This window comes from Martes martes, assembly GCF_963455335.1.
Source record: "Martes martes genome assembly, chromosome: 4".
In the NCBI taxonomy this organism is placed as follows: domain Eukaryota; kingdom Metazoa; phylum Chordata; class Mammalia; order Carnivora; family Mustelidae; genus Martes; species Martes martes.
In genome coordinates this window covers 49653998-49677465 of record NC_137891.1, presented here as the reverse complement: position 1 = coordinate 49677465, position 23468 = coordinate 49653998, and the positions used below count along the sequence as shown (strand labels likewise).

At 35.5% G+C, this 23468-nt stretch overlaps 1 protein-coding gene across 1 annotated transcript in view; it reads left to right on the top strand.

The window, feature by feature from the left end:
* RALYL (RALY RNA binding protein like) overlaps positions 1 to 23468 on the top strand; it is a 147152-nt gene that overhangs the window by 118028 nt on the left and 5656 nt on the right. Inside the window, exon 5 of the mRNA XM_080802292.1 lies at positions 4922 to 5085. Coding sequence (XP_080658418.1) covers positions 4922 to 5085 — 164 coding nt within the window. The remainder of the gene's footprint in view (positions 1 to 4921; positions 5086 to 23468) is intronic.

The window sequence follows — 23468 nt, the reverse complement described above, 5'->3', positions numbered from 1 at the left end:
ACAAAAAAAACAATAGAAATTATTCATTTACTGGTCTCCAGTTAAGTGTGCCTTTGAAATCTTCTAATTCAGGGGTGCCTGGGTGGCTCCGTGGGTTAAAGCCTCTGCCTTCTGCTCAGGTCATGATCCCAGGGTCCTGGGATTGAGCCCCGCATCGCATCGGGCTCTCTGCTCAGCAGGGAGCCTGCTTCCTCCTCTCTCTCTGCCTGCCTCTCTGCCTACTTGTGATCTCTCTCTCTCTCTGTCAAATAAATAAATAAAATCTTTAAAAAAAATTTGAAATCTTCTAATTCAGTTGAAACCAGAAGCTTACTTGAAGTCAGTGTGGAAATTATAGACAGATTTTGTGAATTTTGAGTAATTCAAGCAGTGTAGAAAACAGACATAATGAGTAGGCTATAAGAATCATTCACGTGGATTTCAAATATATCCCTTCTTAAAAAAGAATAGGCACCTTAATTTGATTTTATAGCCTATTCATCTGTCAGAAAATAAACATTCTGAAGAGAAGGGTTCAAGGTTCAATCAATACATAGGAAGATCTCTGATCCTCTGATTACTGATCTTCACATATGCTGCAAAGTCCCAGTGAGATGAACTTGTTCTCAGGTTTGGGCTGTAGGCAGCCTAGTTTTTTAGCCCCTAGCACAGACTACATGTTTTTGTTAGCATTAAGCTCATGGTGACTGTAGCTTTTGATTCATGAGTAAGGAAAATAAAGAACTCTTTTCATGAGGGACATTTAGAAAAAAAAATAGGTAATTACCAATTCTTGAAATCTATTTATCTAAATAATTTATCTAAAATTAAAATTCATTCTTCAGTGATAAAATATTATGCAAACATTACATTAAAATTTTTTTAATTTTAAAATCACATTAGGTGACAGTGGAAAAATGGGCATTAAGTCAAAGTCAATCAGGTAATGATTATTAGAATATGGCATATCTGCTTGAGAAAATGCACCATAGCAATTAAAATAAACATTAAGAAGACCATTTGGCAGGCTTGAGAAATGTTTTTAATATAAACCAAGGAGAATTAACCAGAATACATGATTATGCATATACTTTGTTCTCAACTATGTGAAAGATATGGATACTTGTGGAAAAAAGATTAGAAAATGATAGTAATCTTTTATTCTTATTTATTTAATTCATTTATTTATTGAGAGGGAGAGAAAGAATCTTAAGCAGGCTCCACGCCCATGCGGAGCTTGTCACAGGACTCAATCTCACAACACCGAGATCACGACCTGAGCCAAAATTAAGAGGCAGACATTTAACCAATTGAGCCAAACACATGTCCCACATAGTAGTTGTTTTAGAGTATGAGGTTAGGCGTTATGTCTTTTTTAAATGTTGCTTTATTATTTTTGAGCTTAATACTAACAAGCTTTTAATAAAAACAAGCATTCAAAATTATATTCATTTTATATGTTAATATGCCATTAAATTGTCTATGTCCAAAATACAGCTAATTTTTAATAGCTAATATCCATATTCTTCTTAGAGATGAGCTATGTTTATTTTTATCAGGTACATAAATATTGTTTACCAGATTTTACCTTTTTCTAGGTAATAAAATTGCGTATCTCAGCCATTATTAAAGCAAACAGAATTCCAAGCAAGAAATGAGCACTTGAAAAGTAGAAATATTTATTAAATAAAGTGAATTAAATCCTCGTATTTTTGTACAGGGTTGTTTCTAGTAAAATCTGACTACATTTATTTATTTACTCTTGAGAGTAGTCCTTTTAGGGTTCTTATTTTAAAGTAGACCTTGAGGAAGGAAAAATTCTGTGTTTAGCTTCATTATAAATCATTATCTATTTGGCCACTAATATTAGAGGGAAAACAGTATTCTACACATATTAGGGAAAATAAAGAACCATTAAAGAAAAGGAGAGGGAATGTAATTCTAAGAGTGAAAGGAACCCAAAAAATGAGAAGGAAGAAATTTTAAACTTTTCATTGCCTTTGAGATTTGGATTCCATTTAATTCAATTGCATTGTAATCTTTGTTGTCTATAATCTTAAATGGACTATTTCCTTTGTTTCAGCAATTTTGCTGATCTTATACCTTATAAGGTAAAATTTCTTAAATTTTCTATAAACAGAATTCTGATGAGAAAGCCAATGGTGTGTCTGCCTTCATGAGTTACCTCTTACCTACTTCCCTCTGCTTTTAGAAGAACCCTACATCTTACCTTAAATCCCAGAAAGTCTGGCCCCACTCCCCATCCTTCTCTTGTTACGTTTTTGTGCATTAGGACCATACCCAGTCTTCCTTTTATTTCTGGTAAACTCAAGTGTAGACAATGAAAATTAAGAAACTCAACTCCGTTAAATTTTATAAAATTCAAAATTATGCTGCCATGTGAAGTGTCCATACACTTCTTTAGTTGTTGTTTTTTTTTCCTAAATTATACGTCCCTTTTTAAAACTTAAGTTCTGATATTGCACATCTTCCCATCACAGTGGCAGAAAGAATTGGTAAAACCTTCCTTGATTCCTTGATGAGAAAGGAGTCATTGCCCTTCGAAGCAACTCACCAGAATATTCAGAGAACAAGGGCTACTCTCTATAGGAATTGACAGCAGAGGACACGCATAACAAATACTGAGTATGTGACGAAAATGTATGTCGCATACCAAAAGCATGTCGCAAACCAAAAGCATGTCACAGATACAATGAGCAAACACAGCTCCGTTTTCTCAACATAAAATGAGGCCTGTGTGACACTGGAGGCTTTGTAATTGTTGGCTGGGGTAGCAATAGGAGATGGTGAGAAACATTTCACTCTCCTGTAAAATATTCTTGAACCACATTGTCACTGAAGTCGCGGTAAGTAAGGTGGCTTTACTTGGCCTGCATTTTCATTATAGCTTTTCTCCATCGTGGTATATTTTACTTGTGCTTTAGAAATGTTCTCAACCCAACTTATAGATTAGCTTAATTAATGAACCAGCTAAATTGCACTTTCATGGCCCCAGGGAAATGGCTCCTCCAAAAGAACTTGCCTTTCCTCTGAAGCAGCAGCATCTGCTCTGGAAGAGATGAGTCAATTGCCATATTTTTTTTTTCTTCCCTCGATAGCTCTGGGTGTTCGAGCTCATAAAAAGTGCCTTCGTATTTTGGCTCACTAGCTTAAGGTGCTGTGTGAATTCAACTTATAAATAAGTAATGGAGTCCTTGTTTTGTGATTGAAATGAGGGGCAGGTTTAGTTGACCCTTTTGAGTTTCCAGCCCCTAGTGGTATGGATGATATTCATAACCCTTTTCAGCTTCATCCTGCCCATACTCTTTGAAGGAAACTATAATGTGTTGACATCCGTGACCTGTTCTCTGCTAGCAGTTCTTCAGCTCTAATGGACTTTGCTTATTCACAGAGGATGGCACCTCTCTTGAACTCTGTCTCATTTCATTTCTTTTCCTTTCCAGACATCTCCAAGTTTCTCCCCAGCATGCTTCCAAATAGTTTTTGAACACTTTAGCTCTCTAATGTAGGAGACAGCCCCAGTACAAAGTTCTGCTTCAAGCGTGGTTTATATGCTCCTTTTTTTTACCCCCATAGTGTCATAGTTTTGAGTGTTTCTGAATGAATATTTGGAAACCTGCTTATCTTAATTTTTACTGTATTTCATATATTGTTTTCTAAAAGGGGATTCATCTGTATGCATAAATAAGATGTAACTTTATAAAATGACCTATTACAGAAACTGCTTTTTTCTATTATAGAAACTTCTGACTTTAATATTAGATTATTCTTTTTGACTGTTTTAAAACAGTTATGAGAATGTAATCTATATAATCCATATATAATGTCACAATAAAGTAGTATCAGTGATCATTCTAAGTCAATAACACTATTCCCTTTAGAGTGGATAAAATAATAACACATCTGGTTCACTGGTAGATAGTTTTTTAAAAAGCGAGTGAGTAAATATATCCTCATAGTTCTTCTCTGATTTTTTTGCTTCTCAAATGTGCTAAGTATGCAAAAATGTGTTGTTCATGAGTCTGCAGTATGAACAATATGAAAGCTTCTGAATCTGTGAATTACATACATATTTATATAAATGAGTAAATATTCTCATACTTTTATTCCTTTCGTTGTTCAGTGGCAATGCATTGATTGTGGCAATTATCATTTTTCACTTTTTAGTAAAAGCTTCTAGAATTTTTATTGGTACTTTTTTCGGTTAGGGAAATTTTCTATACCTTACTATACAAATATCACTAGTCTCAGTTCTCATGCCTAGCAAATGGTCAGAATAATAAAAGACATCGTGATACATATTTCCACTGGTACTCTAGTCAACAACATTTTATCCTCTTTTCACTGAAATTTTTCTACAGCCAGAGGAGTCCTTTGTTACTTAAAAAGTCCTTAGAGGTGTGGCACCATGTTGATTTGTCTCTCACAGCTGTTCTCTTTAATCTAGACTCACTTCAGAATGATTTTCCGTATGAGCTGTTTTATGATGGAACAGTAATCTGCTTTGCCTTGTTCCTGATTCGGCATGATCTTTTCCTCTTTTCAAACTAGTGCGCTAATAAGGGCTGATGTGTAAGAGGAAGATTTCTGTCTTAGGAAGGATAAGTCGGTGAGACTGAGCAAAGAAATATACTTGGGAGGAAAGGTCAGCTTGATTTCGACAAATGGCAGGGTACCCCTGGAGTAAATTCCCTGTCCTTTCATACCTTAAAGATGAGTTCATATTGGAGAGGCAGATTCTAATATCCAGAACGCATAGACTGTTAGAATCCTATTTCTAATAAACACGTGTGTGAGAACCACCACCATAACAAAAGCATGTATTGACCGTTTTTACAAGGCCATCTTCTTAATCGTTTCACACATTTGACAGAACATGGAGGCATAAACCAACTCTCAGCCACACTTGTGTTTTGTGAAGGTTATTCGATTACCACGGGCGTGTACCTCCGCCTCCCCGTGCGGTGATTCCACTGAAGCGTCCCAGAGTGGCCGTCACGACGACTCGCAGGGGAAAAGGAGTCTTTTCCATGAAAGGGGGATCGAGATCTACCGTCAGTGGGTCGTCTTCATCAGGCTCTAAATGTAAGTAATCTTCCTTATTTTATTTCTGCTTAGGAAGGGACGGGCTACTTATCACTGCGCTAATGCCTATATTCAGTAAATTAATAATTATGGATTTTCTGTTAGGTACAAAGTATGAGAGAAACATAAAATGGGTAAGAAAGGGACTCAGCTTTGTGCTCAGTGGGTTAAGCGACTGCCTTCAGCTCAGGTCATGATCCTGGAGTCCCAGAATCGAATCCCACATCGTGCTCCCTGCTCGGCAGGGAGTCTGCTTCTCCCATGGATCCTCCCTCTTCTCATGCTCTCTCTCTTTCTCTCTCATTCTCGCTCTCTCTCAAATAAATAAATAAAATCTTAAAAAAAAAAAAAAAAAAACCACCCCAATTTGAAAACTATTCTCAGGGCAAGTAACATGTTTTAGGCCCACCTGGTTTGTAACATAGTAAAGTTATGAAATATAACATGTTGCTTTTAGGGAAGAAAAACTATTCACTAAAAAGAAAGGGAATATACTATCTTTTCAGGGAAAGAGTGTGCAAAATTAGGACATGCTTTGAATATTTGAACACTGGGATAATTAAGACAGGCAAATGACATACTAGAGATGTTAAAAATGTAACTTCCCATACTATGCTAAATCATTATGGTTATGTGTCTGGAAGTATATGTTATGTCATAAAAAATAAAATAATGTTAGTATAATTTCATGTTAATTAGTGAAAAGTAGAGATATAAACTTTCTGACAAAACACACTGCTAAATTTTTATACAGAGGGATTCAGAAAAACTAATTTATTATAATAGTATTCATAAGGAAAAGATAGAAGAATTTCATGCATTCCTTGAGATTACTTTGTAGCAGAGAAGAGATAGACAATAAGCAAACAAACTAGAATATGAGATGTTACACTGTAGAGCATCGCTATGCCAAAGTATAAATAAAGAGAAAGTTTCATGGGATGGTATATGGTTACGCCTCTCTGGGGTAGTGGCATTAGACCTGAGACTTGATAGAAGTAAGGAAGTGAGAGAGTGAGCCTGAAGCTCTTGGGGACAGAGCATTCTCACAGGGGAATGGTCAGTGCTGTGACCTTAGGTTAATAGTCAGGGAACAGTAGGGGAACCAGTGTGGCTGTAGCAGAGTAAGGGAGGGAAAATGTAGCTGGAATAACGTGAGAGAGGTAGCAAGAGGGCAAGTTCCAGAACAGATTGGCAGGCCATTGTAGAGACTTCATAGTTACTCTGCATCCTGACATTTTAGACAAGTAAGGCAAATACTATTATCCCAAATTTTTTTTAAGATTTTTTTTTTTTGAAAGAGAGAGAGAGAATGAGCAGTGGGGATGGGCAGAGGGGGATTGAGAGAGAGGGAGAGGGAGAGATAAAAGCAGATTCTCCCCCTGAGCAGGGAGCCCGAAGAGGGTGCTGGATCCCAGGACCCGGAGATCAGGACCTCAGCCAACAGCAGACACTTGTCCCCACATGCTATCCACTACAGGACATTGCATTTTACCTTAATACCATCAGAAATACTAAGAAAGGACACTGTTGAAATATTTTGTTTCTACATGAGAATGTGCAAAAAACATAGTTACCAGAAGCACTGATGCTTCTGGTAAATGGCTCAAGTTTGATTTGCTTGGAATTTGACTTAGCTAATAATAGCTAAATAACAAATTAAATTGATTTACAGTTCCGTATGTACTTATTTATCCATTATCTACCTATTCTGCGGATAAATATGAATTCCCTTTTTGAGCCTTAGTTAAAAAAAAAAAAAAGTTTCTGCAGCAATCTCTAAACAGAGTCCTGGATGCTCTCAGATTATCATCAAAAAAAAAAAAGAAAGTTCTTGAATTTGGTTCTTGCCGTGAAAAACTGAACATTGAATTGCCTGCTAGTTTTATAGACTTTTTTTTTACCATGGTGATACTAACTTCATTTCAAATAGAAATACCTTAAATATCTACGGAGTCTTTGCCCTGTAGTCACTGTTTAAACCATGTTTCTCAATGGGAGCTTTACTGATGCTTTGACTATGAAAGTTCTACATTGTGTAAGAGTATTCTGAGCTTTATAGAACTTGAGCTTCCTTGACCCCCAAACCCTAAATGCCAATAGCATTCCTCAGTCTTTGTAACAGCCGTATGTCTAGTTATACATTTCTAAATCTTCCCTAAGGAGATGGTACCACCTTGGTTTAGAACCATTCAGTCATGGCCATTCTTTGGGTCAGTGCAACCAAGTAGGACTCAACCACTTGACTGTCATATACCCCACTGTTGCAGAGTAGTTCATTTCCTGAAGTTATTTGAAAGTAAATATCTTAATATTAAATGGTTGCCTTGTGGTTGGCCTTTTTAATTTTTGACTTCTAGTTTTCTTACATCATTGAGAGACAAGAAGGATTATAAAAATCTTTTTTGAGGATCTTATTATGAGTTTCTGTTGGGGGGCACCCGGATGGCTCAGTTGTTAATTGTCTGCCTTTGGCCCAAAGTCCTGGGACCAAGCCCTGCGTAGGGCTCCCTCCTCAGCGGGAAGCCTGCTTCTCCCTCTTCTACTCCCCCTGCTTGTGTTTTCTCTCTCACTCTCTCTCTCTCTCTCTCTGTCAAATAAATAAATAAAATCTTTTTAAAAAAGAGAAAGAGCTTCTTTTGGTTCCATAATAATCAGATTTTTCTAAATGAAAAATAGAATACATTTCCTCTTTTCACATAGAACAGAATGTGTGTTTTACCTTGTTGATTGTGTTATACAGTCCTCTCTAGTCTTGCTTTTTCATGGAAAATTATGTCAAATTCTGAAAGTGATTATTTAAAAATATTTCACAATGATAGTGACTTTGTAAAGTTTTTCTTTTATTGAGGTTTGGTTTTATACTCCATGTTGCTTGGTTGGTTTTTATATAACATTTTATATTAACAGGAGGAAGAATAACAGCTAACACTTTCTGGTGTTTCTGACAGCTGTTGTTTCAACCATACATTAATACATATATGCATTTACATATATTAAGTCATTTTACAATACTAATTTTGTATATATAAATTCATTTATTCCTTATAATTGCCCTATAAATGAACTATTATTATTGTTTTCATTTTATAGATATGGAAAATGAGGCATAAAAAAGTTATGCAATCTCTCTAAAGTCACAGAGCCATTTAATAACAGAGCCAGGAACTATAGCCAGGTTCTAGAACATCTGGCTCCAGAGTGTAGTCCCTTCAGTCTGTGGCCTTTTTCAGTGTTGACTCTGTAACCTCCTGGAGAACTGTAACTTTTATATTTATATGATATTGCATTTACTGTTTTTAGCTTTGAATTCTGCTTTGTCTGCTACTTTGATCCTTTACTGATAAGGCTTTCTTTTGGTTCATGTTTCCCTCATACATCCATTTGTTTTTTGGTCTTTTTATATATTAGTCTCCTAGGGCAGCTGTAATAAATTACCATAAACCAAATGATTTAAAACAACAGATATTTTGAGATTAGAAGTCTGAAAACAAAGTGTCGGCAGAGCTGTGCTCTGTCTCTCGAAGTTCTAGAGGACACATCTGTTCCATTCCTTTCCCTTAGTTTCTGGTGTGCTGGCAATCCTTGGCAGTCCTTGGTTTACAGACGCACCACTCCAGTCTCTGCCTCCATTGTCCCATGGTGTTCCCCTGAGTCTTTGTGTCCATGTCACTCTTCTGCTTAAGAGGACACCAGTCATATTGTATTAGGGCGTACACTAGATGACTTCATGTGGAATAAATTGGCAGAGGTCTATTTCCAAATAAGGTCACATTCACAGGTACTTCAACAAATCTTTTGGGGGAACATGGTTCAACCCATAACACTGTCACTCTTTTTATTTACCTCTTTCTTTCTTCCTTCCTTCCTTCCTTTATAGAAGGAGAGAGACAGGCAGACAGAAAGAGGGAGGGACAGAGGGAGAGGGAGAATCTTAAGCAGGCTCTAAGCCCAACATGGGGCTTGATCTCATGATCATGAGATCATGACCTGAGCTGAAATCAAGAGTCAGATGATGGTCAGCTGACTGCACTACCCAGGCATCCCACAATATCACTTCATTTTAGTGTATTTCCAAAAACAACATAAAGCTGGATTTTGTTTTCAAAAGCAATATGAAATTCTTTGTTTTTTATAGGGAAATTTGATCCTTTTACATTTAATGATTAACTAATAAATTGGTAATTATATTCCTTCCATCCTTATTTCAACTATATAATTTACTGTTTCTTCTTTTTAACTTTTCCTTACGCTTGCTTAATGAATTTTCTTTTAATTCCTATCTCTTCCACCACAACTGCCTTAATTTGGATATTCTACTAGGCCTCTCTATTTCATTAGTAGTTATATTACCATATTAAATAGTTCTAAATAAATATATACTTACCTATTAATCTATTAAATTCAAAAAATAACTATTCTAGGGGTGCCTGGGTGGCTCAGTTGTTAAGCATTTGTGCCTTCAGCTCAGATTATGATCTCAGGGTCCTGGGATCGAGCTCTGAGTCAGGCTCCCTGTTCAGTGGGAAGCCTGCTTTTCCCTCTCTCGCTCCCCCTGCTTGTGTTCTCTCTCTTGCCGTGTCTCTGTCTGTCAAAAAAAACAAATAAAATCTTTAAAAAGAATAATTATTCTAACTCCCATTCAAGACATGAACTTTTGAAAGCTTTTACTTCATTACTGTCTCTACACCAACCACCTTACCTCTATATCCCTTACCCCACCAAAAATATCAGGTTTTATACATAAACATTAAAGTTTTAGTCCTCAGCTTCTATTAGATATTTATATATTATATATATCTTTTCTTTTTCAAATTTTCTGTACCTAGTGCTTATTTGCCAACTCCCAGTGTCTGTCATCATTATTACCCATTAAGACTCAATATAAAATTTTATAAAATTCATTATTTATATCTGCTATTCTTTAATTCTTAGTTTTTAGGTTTCTTCTAAAACAATTTTCTTGGGTAAATTAATAACATAATTTCTGAATCTATACATATCCAAAAAACTTTTTTGCTTCCCTCACATATGTATATTTTGACTTGATCCAGAATTTTTAAATCATACTTCTTTTCCCCCTAATATTCTACATACCTTATTTCCACATTTTTTAATATTCCAACATCTTATCACTTCTGGTAATTAACCCATGGTAAATTTAAAATATAAATAGAAAATGCATTTAATGCACCTAACCTACTGAACATCATAGCTTAGCTTAACCTACCTTAAATGTACTCAGAAAACATACATTAGTGTACAGTTGGGCTAAATCATCTAACACAAGGCCTATTTTTAGTAAAGTGTTGAACCATCTCATGTAAGTTAATGAATATTCTACTGAAAGTCAGAAACAGAATGGCTGCATGGGTACAGAATAGTTAAGTGTATTGGTTGTTTACCTTCATGATCATGTGGCCATCCGAGAGCTATGGTTTCCTGCCACTGTCCTTCATCAGGAGACACTACAGTACCACATATCGCTACTTCGGGAAAAGACCAAAATTGAAAATTCAAAGTACTGTTTTTACTGAATGTGTATAGCTTTTGCACCATCATAAAATTGAAAAATCATAAGTTGAACCATCATAAATCATGTGTTTCTGTGTAAAGGTGGCCATGGCACTTTTTTTGTGTGTGTGCTTTGCCTTTTATTTTATTTTTTTTTTTATGACCACGGCATTTTTATTAACATTTTCTAACATTGGTTTTGCATCCACAGTATCCACCTATTCTGGTTGTTTGCCTCATCTCTCTCCTACAAAAAGCTGTGCTCCCTTGTTTGCTTTCTTATAGAACTCCTCAACTCCCCCCAAACCGCACATGAAGCTGTTTTTGTCTTGTGGGCAGTGAAGGACTAAGAGCCAATAGAATTTTTTTATAAAATTGACTGGTAGCTATCTTGGGCCTGACCTCTCTCTTAACATGTTGAGTAGGCCTCTTTGTTCTCGGGTGTAAATCAAGATAGGCTGTCTACACGCAACAATGCATCCTTTCTCAGGAAATGCCTCTGGAGTCAGTGGCAACCCTCAGATTCTCCAAGGATTATACATTGCAAGGAGCAAGTTACAGTCCTTCTGTTCACTCTAAGAGAATTTACTGGAGCCCCTTCCTTCTCTCCTACCAACAGGGACCAATAACATTCTTCTCTGCTTTCTAGTAGAGGGAAGCAAGTTCTTTTCCAAACCACCTATATACACTTAGTACCCTCCCCCACCTCCACATGTACAAATGCTGTATTCCCATACCTCCACCTCCTTTCAGGAGACATGAGGCCTTAGGTACATATGGATGTTCTTCCAGTTTCCATGTCAGTCATAATCTATTAATTTAATTTTGGAATTTAATTAACATTATGTTTTGGAAGTGGAGCCACCCACACATAGCATATACTCATGTTTCTACCCTTCATTAATCTCCAAGTATTGAAAAATCTAATGACTCTTTTTTTTTACATTGGAATAAATGCTGAAAGGATGTTTATAGGAAAGCATATCTCTAAAGCCAGCTACTTGGAAAAATAATCCAAACTAGGCTACATAAATTGAACTACATGTAGAATAAGAATCTATTCTTTTATTTTTTTAAGACTTTCTTTCTTTCTTTCTTTCTTTCTTCCTTTCTTTCTTTCTTTCTTTCTTTACTTCAGAGAGAGAGCACACATGAGCTGGAGGAGGAGGAGATGGGGAGGGAGAAGAAGGGGGAAAGAATTCCAAGCAGACTCAGCACTGAGTGCAGAGCTCCATTCAGGACTGGTGTGGGGGAGTTCAACTGGGGTCCACTCGGGACTCAACTTAGGGCTCAACATGAGGCTTGATCTCACAACCCTGAGATCATGGCCAGAGCGGAAACCGAGAGTCCAACTCTTAACCCACTGAGCGACCCAGGTGCCCTGATGAGAATCTATTCTTAAATCCAGTTATGGAATCAGTGGTTTAATTCAGCCTTCTCTTCCTGGTTTTGTGTGACAGATGTGATAGTCTTTGGGGAAGACTAAGTGAAACTAGACTCCTTAATATAAACCAGAGATGTTTTGAAATATGTTTAGTGTGTTTTATTTTCTAGCAGCAATCATTTGGAAGTGTACATTCTAGAGTACCTTTGTTGCTCGTGAAAGTTGAGGGTAAGCATTAAATAGAAATATTAGACAAATTATGGGATGAAAATATTTTGTAAGGACCATCTAGTAAAATAATTATTTGAAACTTACCACGGATATATTAATTCTCAAGTTATGTTAATTTTAACAAAATTATTAGTGTAGAAAGACTGACAACAGAGGACAATTTTTTTTTCTTAATCAGAGACAGAGAGAGAGAGAGTGAGCACAAGCAGGGGGAGTGGCAGGCAGAGGGAGAAGCAGGCTCCCCACTGAGCTAGGAGCCCACTGCGGGACTCCATCCCAGGGCCCTGGGATCATGACCTGAGCTGAAGGCAGTCACTTTAACTGTCTGAGCCACCCAGGCATCCCAAGAACAAATAGTCTATGTATGTTTCATATATTCTATACTTTTAGAGACTCAGTTCATAAATATTAACTGTAGATTAGTGTTATTTTAGTGAAATATAAATCTAAACAGTATTTGTATATAATTCACTAGCAAGCAAAACTAGAATCACAATTGCACGTTCTTTCTAAAATCATATAGGCAAACTATATTGTATGTGTCTGTGTGTATAAAAATATTCATTATTTAATAGTAGTTTTATAATTAGCCTGGTACCTTGGAATAACAATAATTTTCAAATTTAAATCACAAATGAAAAATTCTAGTGGAATGTAAAGTATACTATGTTAATATTGGCTTAAGTGAATGAATATTTACTGAGGTACATCTTGCTCTTTTATTAATAGTTGTTTCCTAGCATTTAATGACTTGGCAAGTACAGAAGAGGAAATTAATGTTATAGCTTGGACAATTTGTCATTTCTTATTTCAGATTTTTAATATGACTAAATTCTGCTGTGGGAAAAAAACTATAATTTTATATTTTTATTTTATATACTAATACAACATTATAATTTGCCAAAGGTGAATACTGATAAGTGTTATGGGGTTCTCTTTTAAAAAATTAAATTACCACTAGGTATGTCCCTTTGCAAATCAACTTGTACTAAAACTATGCAATTACCTCCCATTTATCTGTGGTTTCTCTTTCCACAGTTTGTTATCCATGACAAACTAGGGTGCAGAAGCAGATGCTCCTCCTTCTGACATATCATCAGAAGGTCAATAGTAGCCTAGTGTTACCTCATGACACCTACATCATTCTTCTCATTTCATCTCTCAAACAGGCATTTTCTCACATCATCACAAGAAGGATGAGGGCAGTATAATAAAATATTTTGAAAGAGAGAGACCACATTCACATAACTTTATTAAAGAATATTGTTATAGTTGTTCTATTTATTCATTAACCTCTTTCTGTGCCTAATTTACAAATTAATCTTTATCAAAGGTATGTAAATGTTTGTATATGCGTATAGGAAAAAACATAGTGTAATAAGGTTCAGTACTATCTCCAGTTTCAAGTATCCACTGGGGGTCTTGGAATGTATCCCCCAACTATTGTAATCAGTTTGTGTTGTGCCATGCAATCATAAGATAAACAAGATGTGACGTTGTATTTAAGCACTTTGCAAAAGAGAAGACATGAATACTTATGAGCTTTAGCTGTAGTTTCTAAGTGGAAAAATGAATGCCCTCTGGAAAAAATATTAAATCAATTTTAAAATAATTTAAATTCTAATGTCTAACAAGAAAAATCATTTTTTAAAATATTTTATTAAAAAAAAAAAGACTGCACCCACATGCAAGATGGGGCGGGAGGGCAGAGGGAGAGAGAGCACGAGAGAATCTCAAACAGATTCCACACCCAGTGTGGAGCCCGACATGAGGCTTAGTCTCATGACCCTAAGGTCATGACCTGAGCCAAAATCAAGAGTCGGCCACTTAACCGACAGAGTAATTTCCGGTCCCCATTTTTAAAATTTTTATTTTATTTTTAAAAATTTTTGTTTATTTACTTATTTTTTTTTACTAACAAAAAACCATAGTAACTTTTGATGTCTCTGGGGTCCTGTCAATGTACTTTTGATGACAGAGTAGGACTAACGCAAAGCCCTAAAGCACCTAATAAGAAATTAAAGACAGTTCAATTAAATTTAAGAAACAGTTGAGAACTTATCCCCAAGGCTAAGGAAGTGTTGTGTTTTTTTTTTTTTTATTTTCCCTCAAAAGCATGTTATTTAAATATGGAGACAAAGCATCAACCAGAGATACAATGTTAATATCCAGCAAAATATCATTAAACATCCCCATCTACCCATTATCTTGGCCAAAATATATATTCTGCTTTTAGGTTTTAAGGAAAGAAATTACTGTTGGCCAGAGGATTTAAAGAAAGATAACAGAGGTTTAGAAGGATAAATGGATTTGAAAAAACAAAACAAAACAAAACAGAATCAGAGAGACTCCTACTTTCTAAGATACAGTACCTCTGTATAGAAGAGCAGAGGATTTGCTGTCAGATTGCCTTGCGTGGAATCCCCATTAGACAATATCTTCACTTTTGACCATGGGGAAATCCTTTAATCCCTGTATGCCTCCATTTTCTATCTGGAAAATGGAAATAATACTATGTATCCACTAGGTTGTTGGTGGGGATTAAATTACTTATGCTTATAAAGTTCTTAGGCAAGTCTTGTTACAAAGTCAATGTTCAGGAAGGGGTTTTATTATTATGATCGTTGTTGTTACAACAGAGTACAGTAGTTAATAGTATGAGATATGAAACTGCTGTAACTGGAATCCAGCAGTGGCTCTGCCATTTACTAATTGTGTTTGGGAGCAAGAAATTTTGTTTGCTTTACCTTGGTTTGGGAAATAAGAATGATAATCTTATTGCCCTCTCCAGAAAGTTTTTGTGAGGATTATGTGAGCCAGCACATATAAAGCTCTTAGAACAGTGTCTCATATTCTAAAGTCTTTTTTTTAAATATCTTATTTATTTATTTGACAGAGAGAGAGAGATCACAGGTAGACAGAGAGGCAGGCAGAGAGAGAGGAGGAAGCAGGTTCCCCGCTGAGCAGAGAGCCCAATGAAGGGCTCGTTCCCAGGACCCTGAGATCATGACCTGAGCCGAAGGCAGAGGCTTTAACCCACTGAGCCACCCAGGCGCCCCTATTCTAAAGTCTTAATAATAAGCTATAATAGAAATAATAATCATTATTATTATTATTATTATTATTGATTACTATTATTATCTAAAGCAAAAATGTAGTGCTAGATATGCAGTTAAGAACTGAGGATACTATAATTATGCAAAGCAAAAGATAAACTTGGGTAACAGGACAATGGAAAACTGTGGAGAATATTGAAGGGTTTGAATTTCATCCCAGGCTGAGGGAAAAGACTCCCAACAAAGTGCCATCTGATCAAAAATAATCTTTTAAGAAATTTATAGGATAGCTATAGTTGTTTGCTAGCACTGCCACAATAAAATACCATAGTCTGGGTGGCTTAAAGAGCAGAGATCTATTTTCTCACCGTCCTGGGGTCTGGAAGTTGGAGATCACAATGTTGCATGTGTTTCTTCAGGGTCTGTAAGGAAGGTGCTGCATCAGCCCTTTCTCCTTGGTTTGCAGATGGTTGTCTTTTCCTTGTGTCTTCACATCATCTTCCTTCTGTGTGTGTGTATGTGTGTGTGTCCAGATTTCCTTCTTGTAATTACACTAGTCATATTGGAGTCGGGAATATCGGATCTAGTGACCTTGTTTTAACTTGATTACCTCTTCAAAGGCCCCATCCATAAATACAGTCTCATTCTGAGGTATTGGGGGCTACTACTTGAACATATAAATTTTGTAGGGAACAGAATTCAACCCATAACATGGATGTAATATGCATATAAAACCTAAACAAGGTATGGAGATCTTGGCATACCCTTCAATGGTTTCTTATTTTAAGAGCCAAATTCTTGGACATTATTTAGTTCAGTAATTAACTTAGGAGAATGAGATTCAGGCCCATTTAGCTCATCTTGATAACACAACTGGATTTTCAAATGCACATGACTTTACAGTCTGAACACTGACAAGCACTAAGTATAAAGAGTAATAAATCCTTACTAACATCACAATGTAATATATAGATACAAAGCAGCCCAACCAAAATAATTATAACGTATTTATCATAAATGAAAACATTTGTGAGCATCTCTTCTCAGCTTTTTTTCACTAGGTTTTAATGTGGCTCATTAATATAACCTGAAAAGAGGCAAATAGCAAAATATTTGATAAATTCCTAATACCAATACAGCTTGTGAGCATTTAAGATGGTTTTCTCAGCTCCTCTATACAAGTTATGTTTTTCTTTGTGTTCCGCTAGAAGTTCCAGAAAGGATCTAATCTTTCCACTGTAGGATTATAAATGTTTGTGAGCATTAAATCCTATCAAAAGATCTTAATGACTTTTTTTACCTCTGCTGCTGCTTCTGCCGCTTTTTCCCAGATCACGTGCTGACAAACAGAGCCTTGACTACTCTACTGGTCCCTTGACTACTCTTCTGGGCTCTCTGCTCTCTCCCAAACCCATTAATTCCATGCCCAACTGCAGGATTATTCAAAATAAATTACTTCTGTCAACTCCTTACTCAAAACTCAGAATTGCTACCATTTACCTAATAAGAATCAAACTCTTCAGTGACTTTTCAAGATATATCTGATCTGGTACTTCCCTTTTCCCGCAACCCTTCCCCTAGCTTAATTTTACTCTTATTTAAATGCTTTTAAACTCATGTTCATACACCTCCACTTGAAAGCCCTTTCCTTTATCTCAAAAAATGTGTTATCGATTGTGTTATCTATCTTGTATATAGAAAAACATTATTAATAATTTCATTTGGTTCTCAAGGTCCAGTTCAGGGAATACCACTCACACAAAACAAGTCTGCATCTCTCTGTGCTACAAGGGCATCATTATGAAACCAAACCAGTTGTTCTTACTATTACGGGACTGAAGCCCTTGGATTCATGTTATGGTCGTTTGTATGCACATCTAGTCTGTCCATTTTAGATAACAGATTCATTCTTCAAGTTACTTTTGCACTGCACAGAGTATACTCTTAAAATATTGGTGGAATATTTATCACCAATATTATTTTTGCCTTCCACATTTTAATTCTTATTTTTCATGTATTTCATAGTTGACTACGAACTACATCTTTAAAAATACTACAACTCAAAGAAAGTGGGTTCTGGAATTTTGAGTTAGTAAAACAAGGGACAAATTCTGGCCTACACTCCTGGGTCTCAAAGAAGCCAGGATGTTGATGCTCATTTTCAAGCTCTATAATTTAAGATTTGCTGCTTCCTTTACTTAGAAGATCTCTTTCGCTTGTTGAAATTCAAATCACCCTTCCAGTCACAGTTCAAGGACCCATTCTTTCATGAATATTTTCACAGCCTTCTAGCCCCATGAAAACGAATTGTCCTTGTCTTTCCCCACATTGTTCACATAAGTTCAATTCATCAGCACCTATTATATGACTACATAACTCCCAAATGAATATTCTGTAAATGAAATAAACGTGGTTTCAGGTTCCTAAAATCTGGTGGGGAAAACTAAAAAATAGGAGATAACTTCCAAATCAAGCGATAGGTACATTTCACTTACTCCTCCATTATTTTATATATTTCATGTTCATACGTACTATAATAAGTTGCTTACACATTTGCTCCCTCCACTAATTATAAACTCCATGAGGTTAAGGAAGCCATTCATTGTAACGAGAAGCTCATGGCTTGGAGAGGCAGGGAGAGACTCAAACAAAAATGAAGCATGGCTTTGCAGTCAGGCAGCCTACTCTAAACTTGATTTTGTTGCATTTTTATTAGGCAGTCTTTTTTTTTTAAGGAATTCTCAAATAGATTTTTTTAATTTACATCCCAGTTAACATACAGTGTAATATTAGTTTTAGGTGTGCAATATTGTGATTCAGCACTTCTGTACAACACCTGTGCTCAGCACAAGTGCCCTCCTTAATCCCCATCCCCTATTTCGGCCATTCCCCCACCCACCTCCCCTCTGGTAACCATCAGTTTGTTCTTTATGGTTAAGAGTCTGTTTCATGGTTTGCCTCTCTCTCTTTTTTGTCCCTGTGTTCATTTCGTTTGGTTTTTAATTTCCAAATATGAGTGAAATCACATGGTTTTCATCTTTCTCTGACTGACTTATTTTACTAAACATAATACTCTTTAGCCCCATCCATGTCATTGCAAATGGCAATATTTCATGCTTTTTTATGTCTGAGTAATATTCCATTATAATAATACATCTATTTTATATATATGTGTGTGTATATATATATATATATGTATATATCACATCTTCCCATTTTTTTTTTTCAGATCTAGGGTTAAGGTTCATGTTAGGACCAGTATAGGGTTAGGGTTAGGGACAGGCTGAGGATTAGATTTAGGGCCAGAGTGAGGATATGTGCCTGGTACAGTTCAGAGACCCCTCCGGAGTGTTAGGTTTAGGGTTAGTGTTAGGGTAAGTGTTTAAGGGTTAGATGTATTGCTAGGCAGTCTTAAATACATTATTTAACTTCTCTAACATTCACCATTCTAATCCATCAAACAATTTTAATAATATATATTTTGTATATTTATCATAAAGATTAATTAAGATGGTATATGTGTAGCTGGTAATGGTATGCTAGATGCATGGCTGCATACAGCAGGTATCTGAATAATAGTTATTGAATAAAATAATGCACTCATTCTTCATTTCATTTTCTCTTTCTAAAAATACATAGAAAGAATTAGTGTAGATGTATGCAGGCATAGGTATTATGAATACGCACATATGCACGTATATGCAATTCTTTTTCTAGCGAATTCCATCCATGGGTGTGGTAATTGCCAAACTATATTTACATATATAAATGGAGAATTATACATATTGCTACAATTTATTTTAGCAAAATTTCTTAAAGTCTGACTTTGAAAACTATTTACGAAGTTGGCAAAATACTTTTTGCATATTAAACTAGCTTAAAATATATGAATAAGAGGAAAAGGACAAATAGAAGCTGAAGTAGACAAATTGCATTGATAATGGTAAAGATTCCTTAAAATCCATTTTATGGAAGTCAGTGGTCTTCATTTTTTCTGGATGTGACTAAATTAAAAATAATATGGTTCCTTAGTGCATCATGAAGGAAAGAACTAAAACTGACAATCATATTATTCATACCAAATGAAGTTTTATAGCACAATAAAGAGTGTAGAATTCATAGTCAAAAGACCTGGGTTTGAACCTAAACTCTACCTGTTCAGATTATTACATTACACACAGTCACTCTGTAGCTTTGAGAATGTCATGTAAATTGTCAGATTCTCAAGTTCCTTTACTAATAAAGTAGTAAATGTAAAAGTAACTGATAAATTAAGTTCTATGCAAATTATTTTTATTCCTTTTTTACATTTAAATAATTTATCAAAGGCTGGGGAAATAAATAAGAAGAGAAACAAATTACTGTGAATTATTGTTGAAGTCTGCATGCTTACAGTTTTAAGTTTTCTAAATAGTTCCAAGAAGCATGGTGTTGGTGAAGGAGGGTATATAATTATTTAGACCAGGGTTCTAAGGCTTGATGCTATTGACATTTTTAATCAGATAATTCTCTGATGTGGTGTTGTGGGGGGAGGCTATCCTCTGTGTTTTATGAGGTTGAGCAGGCCAGATGCCCATTGGATGCCAGTAACACCGTGACAATCAAAAATGACTCCAGACATTGCAAATATCCCATGCAGGGCATTACCTTCTGTAAAGAACCACTGATCTAGACAGTTAGCTGAAGCTTCTTTATTTGTCCCTGAATAGACTTGACCCACAGGTGACTAAAATAAATTGAAATATTTTTCACCACATAAATCAGAGATGCACACATTTTTTGATATAAACAGATGGTATCATCTCATATGCCTAATTTCCTTTTTGGATTATATCTCATCTCGCAGGAAAAAGCACAAACATTATCTTGTTGACTGTATCAGAATGTAATAACATTTATCTGTAAATCAGTGAACTCATTTAAGTCTGAAATGATTTAATGTGGTTTCTTTTTTTTTCCCCCCTGAGTAAAATACTAACTACAGTGGTGGTTTAGGGGAAATATTTGAGATTATCTGTATGATGTATGTATACTGACTCCCAGTTTCTCTAGTATCCTGCTTGCCTCAAAGTGAGCTAAAGTAATATGTTCTAGGAACTTTATTTTTATTCATTTATCATTTTGCTGATCTTGAAGAATAATTCTAAATTCAAGCCCTAAAATCACCCATAGAAAAATAAAGTATCATCAGCTGGACAACAAAATATTTTTTATTATGACAGTATGTTTTCTTTTGTCTATAATTTTCTTTTGCAGTTTTTGTTGTAAAATTTATCTAAAGAAAAGAGGGGGAAATATTTTTCCTTTGAAGATAGTATTACTTTTGTTTGTCTCAATTTTTTATTTAAATTCTAGTTAGTTTACATACAGTGTAATATTAGTTTCAGGAGTAGAATTTAGTGATCCATCACCAACACTCAGTGCACATCGCAAGTAGTCTCCTAAATGCCCATCACCCATTTAGACCATCCTCTGACCACTTCCCTCCAGCAACCCTGTGTGTTCTCTATAGTTAAGAGTCTATTTTCTAGTTTGCCTTTTTTGTTCTTCCTCCTATATTCATCTGTTTTGTTTCTTAAATTCCACATATGAGTGAAATAATATAGTATTTGTCTTCCTCTGACTTATTTTTGCTTAGTCTGATACTCACGGCCTCCATCCACATCAATGCAAAATGGCAAGATTTCATTCTTTTTGATGGCTAAGTAATATTTCAGTGTGTATGTGTGTGTGTGTGTGTGTGTGTGTGTGTGTGTGTGTGTGAGAGAGAGAGAGTGTGTGTGTGTATATATCACCTCTTCTTTATCCATTTACCAGTTGATAGACATTTGGGCTCTTTCCATAATTTGGCTATTGTTGAAAATGCTACTATAAACATTGGGGTGCACGTATCCCTTCAGATCAGTGATCCTTCAGGTAAATAAACAAAAAATAGTAGTGCAATTGCTGGGTATAGGCGTAATTCTATTTTTAACTTTTTTAGTCACCTCCACACTCTTTCCCAGAGTGGTTGCACCAGTTTGCATTCCCACCAACAGTGTAGGAGGGTTCCCCTTTCTCTGCATCCTTGTCAACATCTGTTGTTTTCCTGTGTTGTTAATTTTAGTCATTCTGACAGTTGTGAGGTGGTATGTCATGGTGGTTTTGATTTGTACTTCCCTGATGATGAGTGATGTTGAGTATCTTTCCATGTAACTGTTATCCTTCTTTATGTCTTCCTTGGGAAAATGTCTATATCTTGTCTTCTGCCCATTTTAAATCAGACTATTTGTTTTTTGGGTATTGAATTTTATAAGTTCTTTATAGATTTTGGATACCAGCCCTTTATCAGATATGTCATTTGCAAATATCTTCTCCCATTCCATCAGTTGCCTTTTAATTTTGTTGATTGTTTCCTTCACTGTGAAAAAGCTTTTTATCTTATGAAGTCCTAATAGTTCATTTTTGCTTTTGTTTCCTTTGCCTCTGAAGATATGTCTAGTAAGAAGTTGCTACAGCTGAGGTCACAGAGGTTGCTGCCTATGTTCTCTAGGATTTTGTTGGTTTCCTGTCTCACATTTAGGTCTTTCATTCATTTTGAATTTATTTGTGTGTCTGGCATAAGAAGGTGGTCCAGTTTCATTTTTTTGCATATTGCTGTCCAGACTCTTAAATACGGAAAACAAACTGGTGGTTACCAGAGGGGAGGTGGGTGGGGGATGGGTGGACAGATAAAGAAGACTTAGAGTACACTTGTCCTAACGACCACTGAGTGCTGTATAAAATTCTTAAATCACATTGTACACCTGAAACTAATGTAACACTGTATGTGACTTAGATGTGAATTTTAAAAAAATAAAAATTTTAAATGTAGCAATTAGCCCTTATATTACTCAGAATAAAAGCCATAGTACTTACTTTGGCCAACAAGACTCTCTACCATCTTCTCCATATCCCTTTTCCCTCTTCTCCACTCTCCAGCTCACCTCTTGACTTGTATTCTTCTCTCATTTGCTCATTCCACTCCAGCCATACTGTCCTCTTGGCTGCCCCTAAAACATATCAGGTATACTTCTGAGTCAGGCCTTTGCATCTACCGTTCTTCAGCCTCATATAGTCTTCCATCCCACTGCCTCTTGATAGTCCCATGACTTGCTGCCTCCCCATATTGAGACTTTTGCTCAAATGTTTTTTTCACTTTATCGGTGACCTTTCCCTTTCCTTTCCCACATATACATACATACAATGGTTTTATATATATATATAATATGTATATATTATATCCTATATATATACTAAAGATTACGAATTCTACAATTTGAAATTTATTAATTTGAGAATTTGAGAAAATTTCTTTGCTTCCCAGTCAGCTCCAAAAATAGTATATATTATATACTATACATATATATACACACATATTATATATAAAATATATATTATATAATATATGTTATGTATTATATATATTATATTCATACATAATATATACTTATTATATATATATAGTGTGTGTGTGTGTACATATATATATACACATATATATATTCGTATACACAAATCTTACTCCCAAGCTAGGTCTTCCCTAACCTCTTTTCTGTATTTTATATTATATTTATAAACAAATAAAAGATACTTGTTTGTTGTCTTCTTCCTCTGCTAGATGGGTGCTCCATCGTTTCAGGGACTTTTGTCTCTGTTGTTTATGACCTATATCCCCAGCTCTTGGGAAGGAACCCAGCAATAGCAGATCTTCATGAATATTGTTGAATAAATATGTTAGACACTTGAGTCAAAAATGAAAGCAGTTCCTGATCTTGTTAGGGAGAGAGACATTTAAAGAAAAGATCATTTAAAGTGTCGTTTGAAAGAAATATGAGTAGAAAGAGGATGAGCTTTTTAACAAAAAGCTCAAGGGTTGAGGATGACTTTACTCTGTAGGCAACACTGGAGCTGAGTATTTAAAAATTAAATGGCATTTGCCAGGTGGAGAAGGTGAGAGTGTAGGGCAGACAAATAAGAACAACAGAAACACAGATATAGATGTCTGAAAATACAAGACACATTAAAGGGACAATGAACAGTTGTGACTAGAGCCTAAGATAATTAGAAAGGCAAGCAGGTAAGTCAAGGGAAGGTAATTTGGAGCTGACTGGGAAGCAAAGCAATTTTCTCAAATTCTCAAATTAATAAATTTCAAATTGTAGAATTCGTAATCTTTA